Genomic DNA, 17,084 nt, shown 5'->3' on the forward strand with positions numbered 1-17,084 from the left:
AGGGTTTTGCTCGTGAGTCAAACTAGTATTTACCATCTCCGTTGTGTCTACGTACTTTCCTACAATATTGAATCACAATATTGATACGTAAGCATTTATATCTTATCTATTATATATTAATAGTGTATCCCTGACTAGTGCTCGAGTATATAGGATTATGCATGCTAGTACGATTAATTTTGTTGTTAAATAGTTTATAATAGATCACGAATTTAATACATATATTACTGATATAAGGTATATGATATGCATGTTTTTGGAAAGCTGGCGAAAAATCAATAACTTTTCATTTAGAGATCGCGTAATTTCGATGAACGAATTAAAAGATATGGACAACTGAATTATGATTAACATTAATTGAAATTGCTTTTGAATCTGAAATTGATATTTAAACAACTTGTTTATAAGATTGATAATTTGGATTTTCAAATATTACTAGTCGAGTAAATGAATTTCTATATAAGGCACGTCTCAATTTGTTGAACAATTGTCAAAATTGTCTGTTTTATCATATTTTAAAGCTTTATAAAACTATAGTCTAATTATTCAAGAATTGGGAAACCATGTGAAATGTTAAACTATTTTCGATTACCATGATCATGCAAACTATAGTATAGATTTTAAAAGATCATATTGGGTCAGGTTGACTTTTTGAAATGACTTTTAATAACTTTTGTATGTCAATCTCGAGCATTAAGATTATGATACACTATGACCCAACCTAGCTTATTAGACATGTATTGATCAACATATGTTCAATAGGTTGAGATCTACGGTTAATTTTGCATTCCGAGTTTCGGTCACTTTTTGGTAAATGACCTTATGTGCTGGTAAGGTGAGTTTCATTTGCTCCCTTTTTAATTGCTTTTGCAATCTATATTTTTGGACTGAGAATACATGCACTTTATTTTAAACGCAATGGATACAAGTACATACTAAATCCTATACTGAGTTTGAACCGAAAATCCCTTAGCTTTGGTAACTAGTAACTGCCAGTTATAAGAACTGGTGGGCGCGAGTAGTAGTATATGGATCCATAGGGCTTGATATCCCCGTCCGAGCTAGACCACTAGCCTTTTAACGGACGTATGCTATTTGAGAAGCGTACACGTTAGTTTGCGTGTATTATTAAGATGATTATACAAAGGGTACAAATTATATATACGTTAAGTTTAGTTACCAGGGTGCTCTGTTACGTAGAATCATTTGATAAACGTTTCTGGAAGAAACAACTGAAATCTTGTGATCCACCTTTACATACGATTTATGTGCAATATTAAAACTATGAACTCACCAACCTTTGTGTTGACACTTTTAAGCATGTTTATTCTCAGGTTTCTAGAAGTCTTCCGCTGTTCGCTTATATGTTATACAAGCTATGTGCATGGAGTCATACATGCTTTATTCAAGAAAACTTTGCATTCACAAAATCATCACCGTGTATCTTATTTTGACTGCATTGTCAACGGATGTAGTATTGTAAACTATTATATACGGTAATTGCCTATATGTAGAAATCATCAGATGTCGAAAACCTTGGATTTATATATTCATTTATGGTGTGCCTTTTTAAAAGAATGCAATGTTTACAAAACGTATCATATAGAGGTCAAAACCTCATTATGAAATCAATGAATGATGTATTCGTCCAAAGTGGATTTGGAGCGATCACCACACATGGCACTCAACATATGATCAGTCCTATGCAATAGGTTTATGTTCGATCAAATGGCGTCATCTGTGGATCCATAAATAGAACTGCATAAGAAGTTTGTTTGTTACGAACGATTCACTTTCAAGCTTCTGATATTTTTATGGTTTGTTCCTGTAACAGGTACTAAGCTATGGGAGGTGGAAACAAGTCTGGTAAAGGTCAGTCCCATCATTAGGCATTCAGCCAGACCGGACCAAAAAACTAGGAGAAAACACCTACTTCATAAAAGAAACCTGATGCAGGGGTAGATAAGTCCTCTGAGAAAGCAAAAAAGTCGTCAGACACCGTCCCACCGGTATTTGAAGGGGTTCCGCCTAAGAAACCTATGTATTGGATGTTGGGTGATGAGGACGACGAAGAAGACGAAGAAGCTGGATATGAGAAGGGAACCCCAATTACAACGGTGGGGTCCATCCCGACATATTCAACGCCAAAGTCAATAGTTAACACTAGGCGGATCATGACATCTGTAAGTGCATGCGAGTGGTTTTACAAGGAAAATATCGAGCTCAGTGAGTCGACGAATGTTAAAACTCCACTTGATAACATGCGCTTCTCGCGAGATACCTCACCGATTCCGAAGCTTTCTACTTTGTTTACCCCAAGCAGCTCATCCGAGCGCGTCCACAATTCTGCGAGCGAGAATAGAAAGAAAAGTCAGGAAAGTCTGCTTAACATCTTGGCTAGAGCTGCGCCAGATGAGTATGCCCAGGCATTCAACGTGCCAAACTGGGGCTAAGAAATCTTAAACAAATTTTATACTGGGATGATGGGTCGTAAAGTTAAACCTTTTATGGAGGTCGAACCTGTTAATGAAAACTTCGCACCTCACATCGCTAATTATGTGCCCGCGTCCCCGCCATTTATCCTGTCAACTATGGGATGGTATGATGGCACGACAGATCCCGATGACTTTTTACAAAGATACGAAGGGACTGCCTGTGTGCAAGCATGGAATGATGAAATCAAGTGTCTTGAATTTCAAACTTTACTTCAAGTGGTTGCGAGGGAGTGGTTCAACAATTTGTCATCTCCTCTTGTCAGCTTGTATAGTGATCTTTGTGCACGTTTCCTGCTAAATTTCCATAACATCCGCGCTCAAAAGAGGACGCATGTAGAATGTCACGATATTAGGCGGGGGCAAGAGAATCTCTTGGTCAGTTTATTGATGCTATACAAAGGAAGTGTCTAAGATGGCGGGTTTGCCAGAAAGCCAAAAGGTGTCTGTGTTTATTCATGGGCTCTGCAGGGAAAGGCATCTTACCCTGTGGCAGCACCTGTGCATGAAGGTCCCCGACACTTTAGCAGAAGCAATTAAAGAAGCGCACGAGCATATGCGTGTGAGGGAAGATACCAATCGGCACGGTACAAAGTATCATGATGGGAAAAGTGGCAGAGATGACGATTCTCATTAGGGGTCCACCAATGGGTCAAAGTGTAAGAGTGACAATTCTGGCCAGGGTTCTGGCTCGTCAAAGAATAATAATAAGTTCCGAAGATCAAACGTTGGAGCCGATCAAGGGAAGGGGCACTTTCCAAACCAGAACTTCGCAATTATGCGTGAGTTGAATAAAACACCGAAAGAAATCTTGGCTACTGAACCTATTTGCTTAACGTTTTCTAAGCCTGGTAAGATGTCAGAGTACGCCAGGCGCGATAAGTCGAAGTTCTGTGAGTTCCATAATGATTATGGCCATGAAATTGATCGGTGTAAATCTTTCATTGAAAAGGATATAGAGTGCCTCAGGAGAGGCGAGCTCAATCATTTAAAACCTACAAAGAAGCAGGGATCTTCTTCGCAGAATCAAGCGCCTGATAAGGTCCCGCCAACTCCAAAAAAGAATACTGGCCAGAGCGCTGATAAAATGATCAACATGGTGCATGCATGGCACACGAAACAAAGGCGAAAATCCGAATAGTTAGAGGAGTTGGAGATAGAACCAATATCTTTCCCGCCCATGCAGACTGTAGATTCGTCACATGCACCGATTATTTCAAGGGGCACGTTGTTGACTGTGGATATAATGTTAAGAGATTAAATGTTGATACGGGGAGCAGCATTGATGTTATGTACGAGCACTGCTTCAGGCAGCTACCTGAGGAGACCAAATCAAAATTACACGCACTAACGACTGTGCTCTCTGGGTTTTCTGGGGAGTCGGCATGGCCGTTGGGGTGCATTGAACTCGAATTGGAATTAGCAGATGATAATGATCCCTCTCGCTCTCGAGCTGCGCCCATTAAATTTTGCGTGGTACGCTCTTATTCTTGTTACAATACGCTTTTGGGAAGAGTTACTTTGCAAAAGTTTGGTGCGGTGCCTTCAACAGTTCATGGTAAGATAAAATTCCCTACCAAGCAAGGAATAGAACCATCCGAACGGAGTCTGGAAGGGCGCTTTGTGCATCCATCGCACCACCGGAATCGCTTCCTACCAATGATGAACAAATGCGAAGCTGCTCTATTATCGTCAATCCAAAGCACCCAGAAAAGCGAATTCAAATTGGGGGTAGCTTATCCAACAACATTTAAGTCAAGTTGCAGAATATGCTGATAACCAATGTGGATGTTTTCTCATGGAGTAAAGAGGACATGACGGGATTACTTCACGAAATATCAGAGCACAAGTTAAATGCTAGCCCAAGTTTAACTCTGGTGCGACAGAAGAAAAGGCCTATGGCCCCGAAAAGAAACGAGTGGCTGCGAATGAAGGTAGAAAAGCCGGTGAATGCAAACATACTTAGGGAGGTGAACTATCAAACTTGGGTAGCAAATCATGTCTTAGTCAAGAAATCTGATGGTTCATGGCGCATGTGTATTGATTTCAAGGATATTAACAAAGCATTCCTTGTAATGCTAAAAACGAACATATATTTCATAGCATTATCCCTCAAGAAAGACAAGCTTTTAGTTGCAATTGTTCTATTTACAAGTGATATTCGTTTAAATAATAAAAGGTGAAGACAAAAGATAGATTCGACGTATTGAAGACGCAAATGACCAAAAAGCTAAAAAGTACAAAGTACAATTAAAGTGGTTCAAATTATTGGTGAGAAACGTCTCAAAATTACAAGAGTACAAGCCACAAAACGCAAAATACAAGATATTAAATTGTACGCAAGGACGTTCGAAAATCCGGAACCAGGACCAGAGTCAACTCTCAACTCGCGATGCAACGGACTAAAAATTACAAGTCAACTATGCACACAAATATAATATAATATTTAAATAATTCTTAAAATTATTTATATATTATATTATTATTTAAAAACCGTCGGCAAGAAGCAAACAACAACATGTGAACTCTCCCAGCTGGCCATGCGATCGCATGGCCAGAAAGAAGGAAAACCATGCGATCGCATGGCTCCTGTAGCAGGCCACACTCCTATAAATTTCGCGTGTTTTGGCCAGTTTTAATACATCTTTTTCTCTTCATCTATCAACGTACATATATATATATATATATATATATATATATATATATATATATATATATATATATATATATATATATATATATATATATATATATATATATATATATATATATATATATATATTAATTTTAATTTTAATTCTAATAATAAGGGAATGTTAGCGAATGTTGTAAGGGTGTAAGTCGAAATTCTGTCCGTGTAACGCTACGCTATTATTAATCATTGTAAGTTATGTTCAACCTTTTTAAATTAATGTCTCGTAGCTAAGTTATTATTATGCTTATTTAATGCCGAAGCAATCGCGATGTTGGGCTAAATATTAAAATTGGGTAATTGGGCTTTGGACCATAATTGGGGTTTGGATAAAAGAACGACACTTGTGGAAATTAGACTATGGGCTATTAATGGGCTTTATATTAACTAAACTATACCTCGTTAATTTAATATATAGACTTATAATTTGACGTATTTATATATAACCACATACGCTTGACTAGGTACGGTGGGCGAGATATCTATAAATACCAATAATTATTCATTTGACCGGACACGGAACTGGATTAATAGTTAATAGACTTGTTGAAACAGGGGTGAATTACATACAAGGGTAATTGGTGTAATTGTTAACAAAGTAATAAAACCTTGGATTACACGCAGTCGATAACCTGGTATATTCATTAAACAAAGTATTAAGACCTTGTTACAATTTGAATCCCTAATTAGTTGGAATATTTGACTTCAGGAATAAGAATAATTTGACGAAGACTTCCGCATTTTATGATTATGACTGATGGACTATTATGGACAAATCTGTATGAACATATTGAATAATCCAGGACAAAGGACAACTAACCCATGGTAATAAACTAAAATCAACACGTCAAACATCATGATTACGGAAGTTTAAATAAGCATAATTCCTTTACTTCATATTTAATTTCCTTTATTTCATATTTAATTGCACTTTTAATTATCACACTTCAATTTATTGTCATTTTAATTATCGTACTTTTTAATTATCGCAATTTTATTTACCATTATTTTATTTATCGCACTTTAATTATTGTCATTTACTTTACGCTTTAAATTAAGTTATATTTATTTTTAATATTTTACATTAGGTTTTAACTGCGACTAAAGTTTTAAAATCGAAAAACTGGTCATTAAACGGTAAAAACCCCCTTTTATAATAATAATACTACTTATATATTTATATATTTACAAATATAGTTTTAAAAAATATAACGTTAAACTTGGCTAGTTCCCTGTGGACGAACTGGACTTACTAAAAACTACACTACTGTACGATTAGGTGCACTGCCTATAAGTGTTGTAGCAAGGTTTAGGTATATCCACTCTATAAATAAATAAATAGCTTGTGTAAAATTGTATCGTATTTAATAGTATTTCCTTGTAAAAATATAACTATTTTGTATACACCTCTACGCACATCAAGTATTTTTGGCGCCGCTGCCGGGGAAATAACATCGCCGAAAGCGCAACGCTATATAAAAAAAAAAATTTATTAAGTTCTTTGTATAAAAATATACGTTTTAAATATTAAAAATACAAAAATATAAAAAGAAAAACAAAATCTATATATTTGTTTTTAAGAGTTGTTAAATATATATAAAGTTAAAAAGTATTTTTATTTTAGTTTTTAAAATTAAATTTTTATTTAAGTCATATATATATTTTATATAATCTAAAAACAGAAATATATATATATATATATATATATATATATATATATATATATATATATATATATATAAATCAATCAGGCCGAGAACTGTAGCAGTCCAATTTTTGAACCGGATCCGAGGCTCATGCGATCGCATGAGATTTTAACTATCAAACCATGCGATCGCATGGCTTGATTTGACCCGCCTGGTAACCTCAGCCGACAGTTTAGGATTTTAATTATATATTAATTATTAATAATAACCTAATTAGGGTTTAATTAATTTATAGTTTATTTTAGTTTTAGTATTTAATTTGTATTTTTAGTTTTAATTAGTTTTAATAAATTATAAAATTAATACTTTTATAAAATAAATAATATTAAAATAATATTTTTATAAAAATTGTACTTTTTACAACTTTAAGTTTATTTTTTATATTTTGTATCTTTTTATTTGTTTTAGCGTAATATCTTTATTTTTCGTTCATATTTAGTTTTAAGTCATAGTTTTTGCCGTAGTTATTTTTATTTCTAGATTTTTAGGATTTACCGTAAAATCCCTTAAGTACTCTTTCTTTAGACTAAGATTTAGGTGCTTTAGAATTTTGCGACGCCGTTTTTATATTTTAGTACCTTTTTAAGTTATTGCCATTTTGGATATAGTATTTTTTTAAGCTTTAATACTTTTAGACGCAACTTTTAATTCTTAGTTTTTAGACTTTTAAGTTTCGACGCGCTACGTTCTTTTTATTAATTTTTGACCTTTTATTTTTCGACGTTTTTTCGACGCGCTCTTTTTCTTTCTCATTTCTCGACGCTTTAGTTTTTAGGACTTAGAATTTTCTATTTCTTCTCTAAAATTTCTTTAAATTTCAATGAAAAATTATTTTAAGCGGTTAAATTGATAGACATCCAAAATTTTCTGCTTCGTAGTAATAGTTGAATTTGTTAGTGGCTGAGTTGTGAGCTTCCGATTTAAAGGGTTCTGGCTCCCTGCTACATCGTTTGGCTATTCGAAACGTGGGCAAAAGCAGAAAAGTCTATTAATTTGATAACTTATATAATTTTTATCTTTTATAACTAATAGGATATTCAGTGAATGCACCGAGCAAAACGTTCATCACCTTTTATACGTTCACCACCTGTAACTCGATCAAGACATCTAGCCAATATTGTTGCCGTTGATTTTTCTTTAGAATCGTCATCCAGTCAACCAAGTACTCCAATTCAAATTTTCGATAATCCATTTTTTGAACCCGACCTCACACTTGAGAATCCGGAAGATATTCAGGGACAATTCAGAGATCATGAACCATTAATCTTTCCTCCGGAACCACCAATCATTCAAACAGAGAATGTAGAGGAACAACCCATTAAATCAGAATCCTCTAGTGATTCAGATTCAACAAATTCAATAATGGAGAATCTGGAACCTCTAAGTATGGAAGACTGAATGAGAGCTAAACGCACTGGCCAAGGTCACGCAATTACTCAACCTGACATTAATGTTCCAGATTATGAAATCAAAGGACAAATCCTACACATGGTAACTAATCAATGCCAATTTAGTGGTGCGCCGAAGGAAGATCCAAACGAACATCTTCGTACATTTAATAGGATCTGTACTCTATTTAAAATAAGAAAAGTGGAGGATGAATAGATATATCTCATGTTATTTCCCTGGACTTTAAAGGGAGAAGCCAAATATTGGTTAGAATCATTACCTGAAGGGGCGATTGATACATGGGACGTTTTAGTTGAAAAATTTCTTAAACAATTCTTTCCGGCATCTAAAGTCATGAGACTTCAAGGAGAAATTGTTACATTCACACAAAAGCCAAACGAAACTCTATATGAAGCGTGGACAAGATTTGGAAAGTTATTAAGAGGATGTCCGCAACATGATTTAGACACTTGTCAAATAGTACAAATATTCTACCAAGGATGCGACATCACTACAAGAAAAGACATCGATATAGCAGCTGGTGGTTCCATTATGAAGAAAACCGCAACTGACACTTACAAAATTATTGATAACACTGCTTCCCACTCACATGAGTGGCACCAAGAAAAAGATATCATTAGATCATCTAAAGCAGCTAGAGCCGATTCTAGCCATGACTTTGATTCCATTTCTGCAAAGATAGATGCTGTCGAGAGACGAATGGAAAAGATGACTAAAGATATTCACTCAATACGAATTAGTTGTGAGCAGTGTGGAGGACCACATTTGACAAAAGATTGTCTCAGTATTGAACTAACAATGGAACAAAGAGAGAATGTTTCATACATAAACCAAAGGCCTGGAAATAATTATCAGAATAATTATCAACCGCCAAGACCAATCTACAATCAAAACCAGAATTATAACCGAAATGTTCCATACAACAACCAACAAGGTCCTAGCAATCAGCAAGTATCCAATAATACTTACAATCAGCAAAGACCTATTTTTCAAAATAAACCACCACAAATCGATGATAAAAAGCCAAATTTAGAAGATATGATGTCGAAGCTAGTTGAATCTCAAACGCAGTTTTTCACAGCTCAGAAACAAACTAATGAACAAAATGCTCAAGCATTTAGAAATCAACAAGCTTATATTCAAAATTTGGAACAAGAAGTAAGTAACCTAGCAAGGTTTATAGGTGAAAGAAAACCGGGAAGTCTACCTAATGATACAAATGCTAACCTCCGGAATGAAACAGCTGATGTGCGTAGAGGTGTATACAAAATAGTTATATTTTTACAAGGAAATACTATTAAATACGATACAATTTTACACAAGTTATTTATTTATTTATAGAGTGGATATACCTAAACCTTGCTAAAACACTTATAGGCAGTGTACCTAATCATACAGTAGTGTAGTTTTTAGTAAGTCCGGTTCGTTCCACAGGGATCTTAGCCAAGCTTAACACTATATTTTTTTAACTTATAATTGTAAAAATACAAAAATATATATAAATATAAGTAGTATTATTATTATAAAGAGGGGGTTTTTACCGTTTAATGACTGGTTTGTCGATTTTAAAACTTTTAGTCGCAGTTAAAACCTAATGTAAAATATTAAAAATAAATATAACTTAATTTTAAACGTAAAGTAAATAATGATAATGAAATTGCGATAAATAAAATGACGATAAATTGCGATAATTAAAAAGTATGATAATTAAAAGTGCAATTAAATACAATGACAGTAAATAAAAGTGCGATAATTAAAAGTGCAATTAAATATGAAATAAAGAAATTATGCTTATTTAAACTTCCGTAATCATGATGTTTGACATGTTGATTTTAGTTTATTTTCATGGGTTAATTGTTCTTTGTCCTGGATTATTTGATATGTCCATACGGTTTTGTCCATAATAGTCCATCAGTCATAATCATAATATGCAGAAGTCTTCGTCAAATTATTCTTATTCCGGAAGTCAAATATTCCAACTAATTGGGGATTCGAATTGTAACAAGGTCTTAATACTTTGTTTAATGAATACACCAGGTTATCGACTGCGTGTAGTCCAAGGTTTTACTACTTTGTTAACAATTACACCAATTACCCTTGAATGTAATCCACCCCTGTTTCAACAAGTCTATTAACTATTAATCCAGTTCTGTGTCCGGTTAAATGAACAATTATTGGTATTTATAGATATCCTACCCACTGTACCCAGTCAAGCGTATGTGGTTATATATAAATACGTCAAATTATAAGTCTATATATTAAATCAACGAGGTATCATTTAGTTAATATAAAGCCCATTAATAGCCCATAATATAATTTCCACAAGTGTCGTTCTTTTGTCCAAACCCCAATTATGGTACAAAGCCCAATTACCCAATTTTAATATTTAGCCCAACATCACGATTACTTCGGCATTAAATAAGCATAATAATAACTTAGCTACGAGACATTAATTTAAAAAGGTTGAACATAACTTACAATGATTAAAAATAGCGTAGCGTTACACGGACAGAATTTCAACTTACACCCTTACAACATTCGCTAACATACCCTTATTATTATTAAAATTAAAATTAAAATTAAAATTAATATATATATATATATATATATATATATATATATATATATATATATATATATATATATATATATATATATATATATATATATATATATATATATATATATATATACGTTGATAGATAGGAAGAGAAAAAGATGTGATGTTGTTCAACAAAACTGCAAAATTTATAGGGATGTGGCCAATTACTATTCACCATGCGATCGTATGGTTTTATAACTGCCAGGCCATGCGATTGCATGGCCTGCTTTTCCAGCTCACATGAGCTTGTTTGCTTCTTGCCGACGGTTTATAAATATATATATAATATATAAATAATTTTAATAATTATTTAAATATTATATTATATTTATGTGCATAGTTGACTCGTAATTTTTAGTCCGTTGCGTCGAGCGTTGAGAGTTGACTCTGGTCCCGGTTCTGGATTTTCGAACGTCCTTGCGTACAATTTAATATCTTGTATTTTGCGTTTTGCGGCTTGTACTCTTGTAATTTTGAGACGTTTCTCACCAATAATTTGAACCACTTTGATTGTACTTTGTACTTTTTAGCTTTTTGGTCGTTTGCGTCTTCAATTCATCGAATCTATCTTTTGTCTTCGCCTTTTATTATTTAAACGAATATCACTTGTAAATAGAACAATTGCAACTAAAAGCTTGTCTTTCTTGAGGGATAATGCTATGAAATATATGTTCATTTTTAGCATTATCAAATATTCCCACACTTGGGCGTTGCTTGTCCTCAAGCAATATAGTCTTGAAATAAAAATACTAGAATCACTTCTTTATTCTTCACGCTTTGTACATCAGTGATTTCTATACGGCGGTATGAACAATGGTAGTAACGATGTGGTTTGCAGTCCCACATGACTATGAAAATTTATATCCTTAAGAAAATTGGATTTTTATGAAAACATTTGATCTTTTGAAAATTTAATCTAGTTTTTACCCTAGATAAGTTTTCCGGAATAAGCCTTCACCGGTGTTTGCAAAATGTTTTTGTGGGTTTGTTGGGTTTCAGATTTGAAAATTTTAGCTCAAAACTTGCGGTTTAGTGTCACCCACTTGCTAACCTTGTATTGGGAAAGCAACACGTCCAGTTTACTTGCTCCGTATATTACCTTTCGTTAAACTACCGTCCGGTTGTAAAATAAAGCGTTGAACAAGCAACTGTTAAGGCAATGTCCCCTGACATGCTTTTAATTATGGTTTATAACGTGTCGGATGCAATTACTATCCTTGGTAGAAGCAATAGTAAAGCTCACCCTATAGTTTTTTGGTCTGGCACAAGGTCATGTCTTTGACCATGCTATGCAACCACCATTCTTACAGTTGACACCCGATTTGGTTCAGGTGACCTAATGAATTCCAGGTGAATTCCTAGGATTTTACGTTCAATGGTAATGATCGCATTGAAAATGGGTTTTTAGAAAACAAATCGGTTTGTAATTTTGATCAAAATATTTTCTCGTTCAAGCTCGAGTTTTGATATCATTGAATTCCATGAGTTTGTAATTCTCAATCTTTAAAAGTCAATCTCTAGGATTGAGTAATATCAGTCTTAAAAGCTGATTTTTAATCTTTTAAGGAGATTATCCTTTTCTGGGGGTCTGATTCATTAGTCTTATCAAGCTAATTTGCACGGCGCCCTCCCCATTTTACGAGACAGATCCTCTCATGGTTAGGATAAGTCTGACCACTTGTCGACCCTGTTTGATGCTGAGGTCCGTGGATTTCCAGCTGATTTTCGAGAAAACTTTTCAAGGTTTTTCGTAGACTCTACAACTGGTCTGGAATACAACTTCCTGACCTAAATCAAGAAGCGCGTGTCTTTTTCGGAAGACTTTACTTCCTTTTAATGATAGAATTGATTTATCGTGCAGATCCATCTTTCTTTCAAATATCTTACAATTTACCGGGTAAAACAGTTAATTTTGTCCAAAACAAAAGTATCTTCAATTATTTGTACAAAAATATGTGATATATGTTTTAAATAACTTGGTAAATTTTTCCCACACTTGCCTTTTATTTTCCTTTCTTTGCCTTTTTATTGTCCTCTATTCTATTTTAAATGAATTCTAACATTTTGGGTTGTTTCTCAATTTATGTCCTTTCCGAGGTAACAATAATTTCGGTGTTAACACCTAGTTTTATCATTCATAAATATGTATAAACATGATTTTGAATTCATTTAATTGAAAATTTTGAAAATTTTACTAGAATTGGGTAGTCAGTATATAAGACTAGGGTTGTTCTTTATTATCAGAGAGCACTAGATTCTAAGACAACTACTGTGTTACTAGTATTTTTAATGGTAACCAAGTGTTTAAGTCAGAATTTTTTTTTTTTTTTAATCCGAAAGAATTTAACCCCTTCTCACACTTAAGATCTTGCAATGCCCTCATTTGCAAGAAATCAGTAACAATTTAAATTATTGAGGGTGATTAGCGTAGAAAAATGATTAAATTTTACCAAAGTTTCCAAAAATATTGGCATTTGTTTGCTGAATGATAAATGGTGCACATCATTTGTTCATTCCGTCTTGTTGTTACATCACATTTGTTTTTCGTTTTGTCGTCAAAATTAGTAGCTTTTGCTGAACTTAATGCCAGTCTTTGAAAATGCGCTGTTTTACCCTGTTGTATACAATTGACAATATACATACATACAAATAACATGCATGGTAATTTGAAATGGGACTTAAAATCCCACTTTCAAATCAAATATGAAATATTAGTACAACATAATAAAAATATTAAACATTACAATAAAAGTATCAATATTTGTATGTTTAAACATAAATAAATAAAAATAATAAAAAGATAAAAATCATAAAAATAACCAACGGAACTATATCAATCTGGATAGGGGTTCCAGTTCATGTCATCGGTCGGGTTCCATGGTTGGTGATAGGTGTACTGGTAGGCCTGGTTAGGGTCGTAGAGAGTATATGGTAGTCTCATCTCGGGCTGATGTGGAGGATGGTAAACAGGTCGGGTCGGTACGTAGTGTTCCTGAGGTGATAGCCGACTCATGATCTGACGCTGATGATAGTCCCATCTATCATGCTGTCATTTCCTGGAATGCTCGTACTCATTCCGGGCTTGCCACTGCTCGTACCGTCTATGTCTCTCCTCGTTTGTCATTTCTACCTCATCTACACACTGGTAGACGTCAGTCATAGCCTCCCTAATGACATCCCTAATGTCATCCGCTTCCTCCATTTCCTCATCTGAACCTCTCTCTACCTGTGGATGACGAACAACATAGGGTATTGCCTGATTGCGTCTGCTCTTTAAAACCTTAGCACCCTGATAGACCCTCAATCCTAAAGGCTTAACCTGTTCCCTACATTCTAAAAGTGGACCCCCTTGATCCCTATCTACACCCAAATACTCTCCAATGAGAGTAACAAAAATACCTCCTCCTATTATTCCCCCTGCCTGTATTCCTTCTACCATCTTAGACAAATAAAAACCAACACAGTAAGGGATTTTAACAAAGCCTCTTGGGTCTCGAATACACTTTAGGTAAAATAAATCATGTAAGGTCATTTTCTCCTTGTTGTGACCTCTCTGTGTAATCGAGTTAGCCAGAAATTTATGAATTATACGAAGCTCGACTCTATTAATACGTAAGTAGGTATGTGTTCCTGCCCGCCCAAAAACATTAAAATCTGACATACGCCTCCAGACAGCGTTATCATCAAAATTCCTATCTACCCTTTCACCATGATAAATCAAATTCATACAATCAGGTAGTAGCAAATCAGCGGGCGTATATATCTGTAAAGCCCTGGCCATGTCCAGCATGGACATCATGTACATCCTACGGCCAAGTATAAATCAAAGAAAACTTCTATCATCTAACCTATCTACATCTGCATTAAGTGAAATAGTACTCATAAGCTCAATGCACCATTCCTTATATACAGGCCTACGAATGGTGAATAAACGTTCCCAATCGGGAAAAGAAGAGCTGCCATACCTTTGGATCAAATGCTGTCTAACTGAGTTAACTAGTTGGACCCTTTCCAAAGGCTCCCAATCGATTACCCTTGGCACTTCTACATTTTTCGGTATCAGTTTGAATTTGTTACTTTGATATGTTGGGTAATCTTTCCAGCTTCGATCAAATCTTAGATTGGGATGCAACTGTTCTTCATGAATCGTCGGATGTTGTACTATCAGATGCATCGAAAATACTACGAAGGCATCAACATATTCTTGATGCGGATGATAATAAGGTACGTGTTGATCAGGTTGTTGTTGTTGTTCCTGTTGTTACTCCGGTTCATATTGCATTTCAGGTTCAGGTTCTGGAGTAGGTTGTCTAGATGATGATGATGCACCATCAGTATTAGTAAATCTATGCAAAACACATTAAACACAAAATTTGTGCATCCAAATATGCATTAGTGTTAGCAAAATAACAACTTGAAATAATTACAATAACATGTTTAATCAAAATTAAACTTATACACATTTTCATAATTTTAACAATTCTACACTTTTTCAAATAAGTATATATGAAAATGTTTACAAAGTTCATAAGCATTCAACTCAAATAACATGTTAAAATAACCATTACTAGCAATTAAACAAGTTTCAAATGGCATTTATATCAATTTAGTCAAGTTCATGAATTTTATACCTAAAAAGTCCACTTTAATTCTCAAAAATCATATTTAGGATCAAAGTTTGGATCATTTAGCTTCCTAAACATGTTACACTACTTAATTTAGCAATAATTCATGAAAAAAATTGGCCATAACCTGTTTATATCAAAAAGCCCCAAATTGCTCAAGAACACAAACCCTAGATTTTTAAAAATTTTGAAGTTTTTGGCTTCAAATCATGTTAAATAGCATCAATCTAGGTTATACATGCATAATATACTAACAATTTAACTCTAATTACACTAGAAATTAACAAAATCAAATTAGAAAAAATATAGCTCAAGAACACTAAAAATCAATTTTAAAGAGGTTTAGGGATGAAATTGTTACCCTTCTTGATAAACTTCTTATCAAATTCATGATTAGAGCGGATTGTAGCAAGAAATTTGGTGAATTTTGGTGAAAGAATGAAGATTTTAAGGTGTATGTTCGTGTATTTGTGTGTGTTTTGTGTGCAGAGCAGAACTCGCTGGGTTTTATGATCCTGACCAGTTTTTTTATCCCCATTCGATCGCATGGCTTACAAGGTCTATTAACTATTAACTAGCAAAAATGTTTTGTGTGTTTTGAATGTAATCCACCCCTGTTTCAACAAGTCTATTAACTATTAATCCAGTTCCGTGTCCGGTTAAATGAACAATTATTGATATTTATAGATATCCCGCCCACCGTACCCAGTCAAGCGTATGTGGTTATATATAAACACGTCAAATTATAAGTCTATATATTAAATCAACGAGGTATCATTTAGTTAATATAAAGCCCATTAATAGCCCATAGTCTAATTTCTACAAGTGTCGTTCTTTTGTCCAAACCCCAATTATGGTACAAAGTCCAATTACCCAATTTTAATATTTAGCCCAACATCACGATCACTTCGGCATTAAATAAGCATAATAATAACTTAGCTATGAGACATTAATTTAAAAAGGTTGAACATAACTTATAATGATTAAAAATAGCGTAACGTTACACGGACAGAATTTCAACTTACACCCTCACAACATTCGCTAACATACCCTTATTATTATTAAAATTAAAATTAAAATTAAAATTATTATTAATATATATATATATATATATATATATATATATATATATATATATATATATATATATACGTTGATAGATAGGAAGAGAAAAAGATGTGACGTTGTTCAACCAAACAGAGAAATTTATAGGGATGTGGCCAGTTACTATTCACCATGCAATCGCATGGTTTTATAACTGCCAGGCCATGCGATCGCATGGCCTGCTTTTCCAGCTCACATGAGCTTGTTTGCTTTTTGCCGACGGTTTATAAATATATATATAATATATAAATAATTTTAATAATTATTTAAATATTATATTATATTTATGTGCATAGTTGACTCATAATTTTTAGTCCGTTGCGTCGAGCGTTGAGAGTTGACTCTGGTCCCGGTTCCGGATTTTCGAACGTCCTTGCATACAATTTAATATCTTATATTTTGCGTTTTGCGGCTTGTAATCTTGTAATTTTGAGACGTTTCTCACCAATAATT

General features: G+C 33.9%; 1 protein-coding gene across 1 annotated transcript in view; it reads left to right on the forward strand.

Annotated features, from left to right (window-relative positions):
- Positions 1 to 4,261: 4,261 nt before the first annotated feature.
- Positions 4,262 to 17,084, forward strand: part of LOC139849893 (uncharacterized) — a 41,364-nt gene continuing 28,541 nt past the window's right edge. Inside the window, exon 1 of the mRNA XM_071839508.1 lies at positions 4,262 to 4,462. Within this exon, the coding sequence (XP_071695609.1) occupies positions 4,262 to 4,462 (201 nt within the window). The remainder of the gene's footprint in view (positions 4,463 to 17,084) is intronic.

Source organism: Rutidosis leptorrhynchoides, chromosome 5 (assembly GCF_046630445.1).
Source record: "Rutidosis leptorrhynchoides isolate AG116_Rl617_1_P2 chromosome 5, CSIRO_AGI_Rlap_v1, whole genome shotgun sequence".
Taxonomy (NCBI): Eukaryota; Viridiplantae; Streptophyta; class Magnoliopsida; order Asterales; family Asteraceae; genus Rutidosis; species Rutidosis leptorrhynchoides.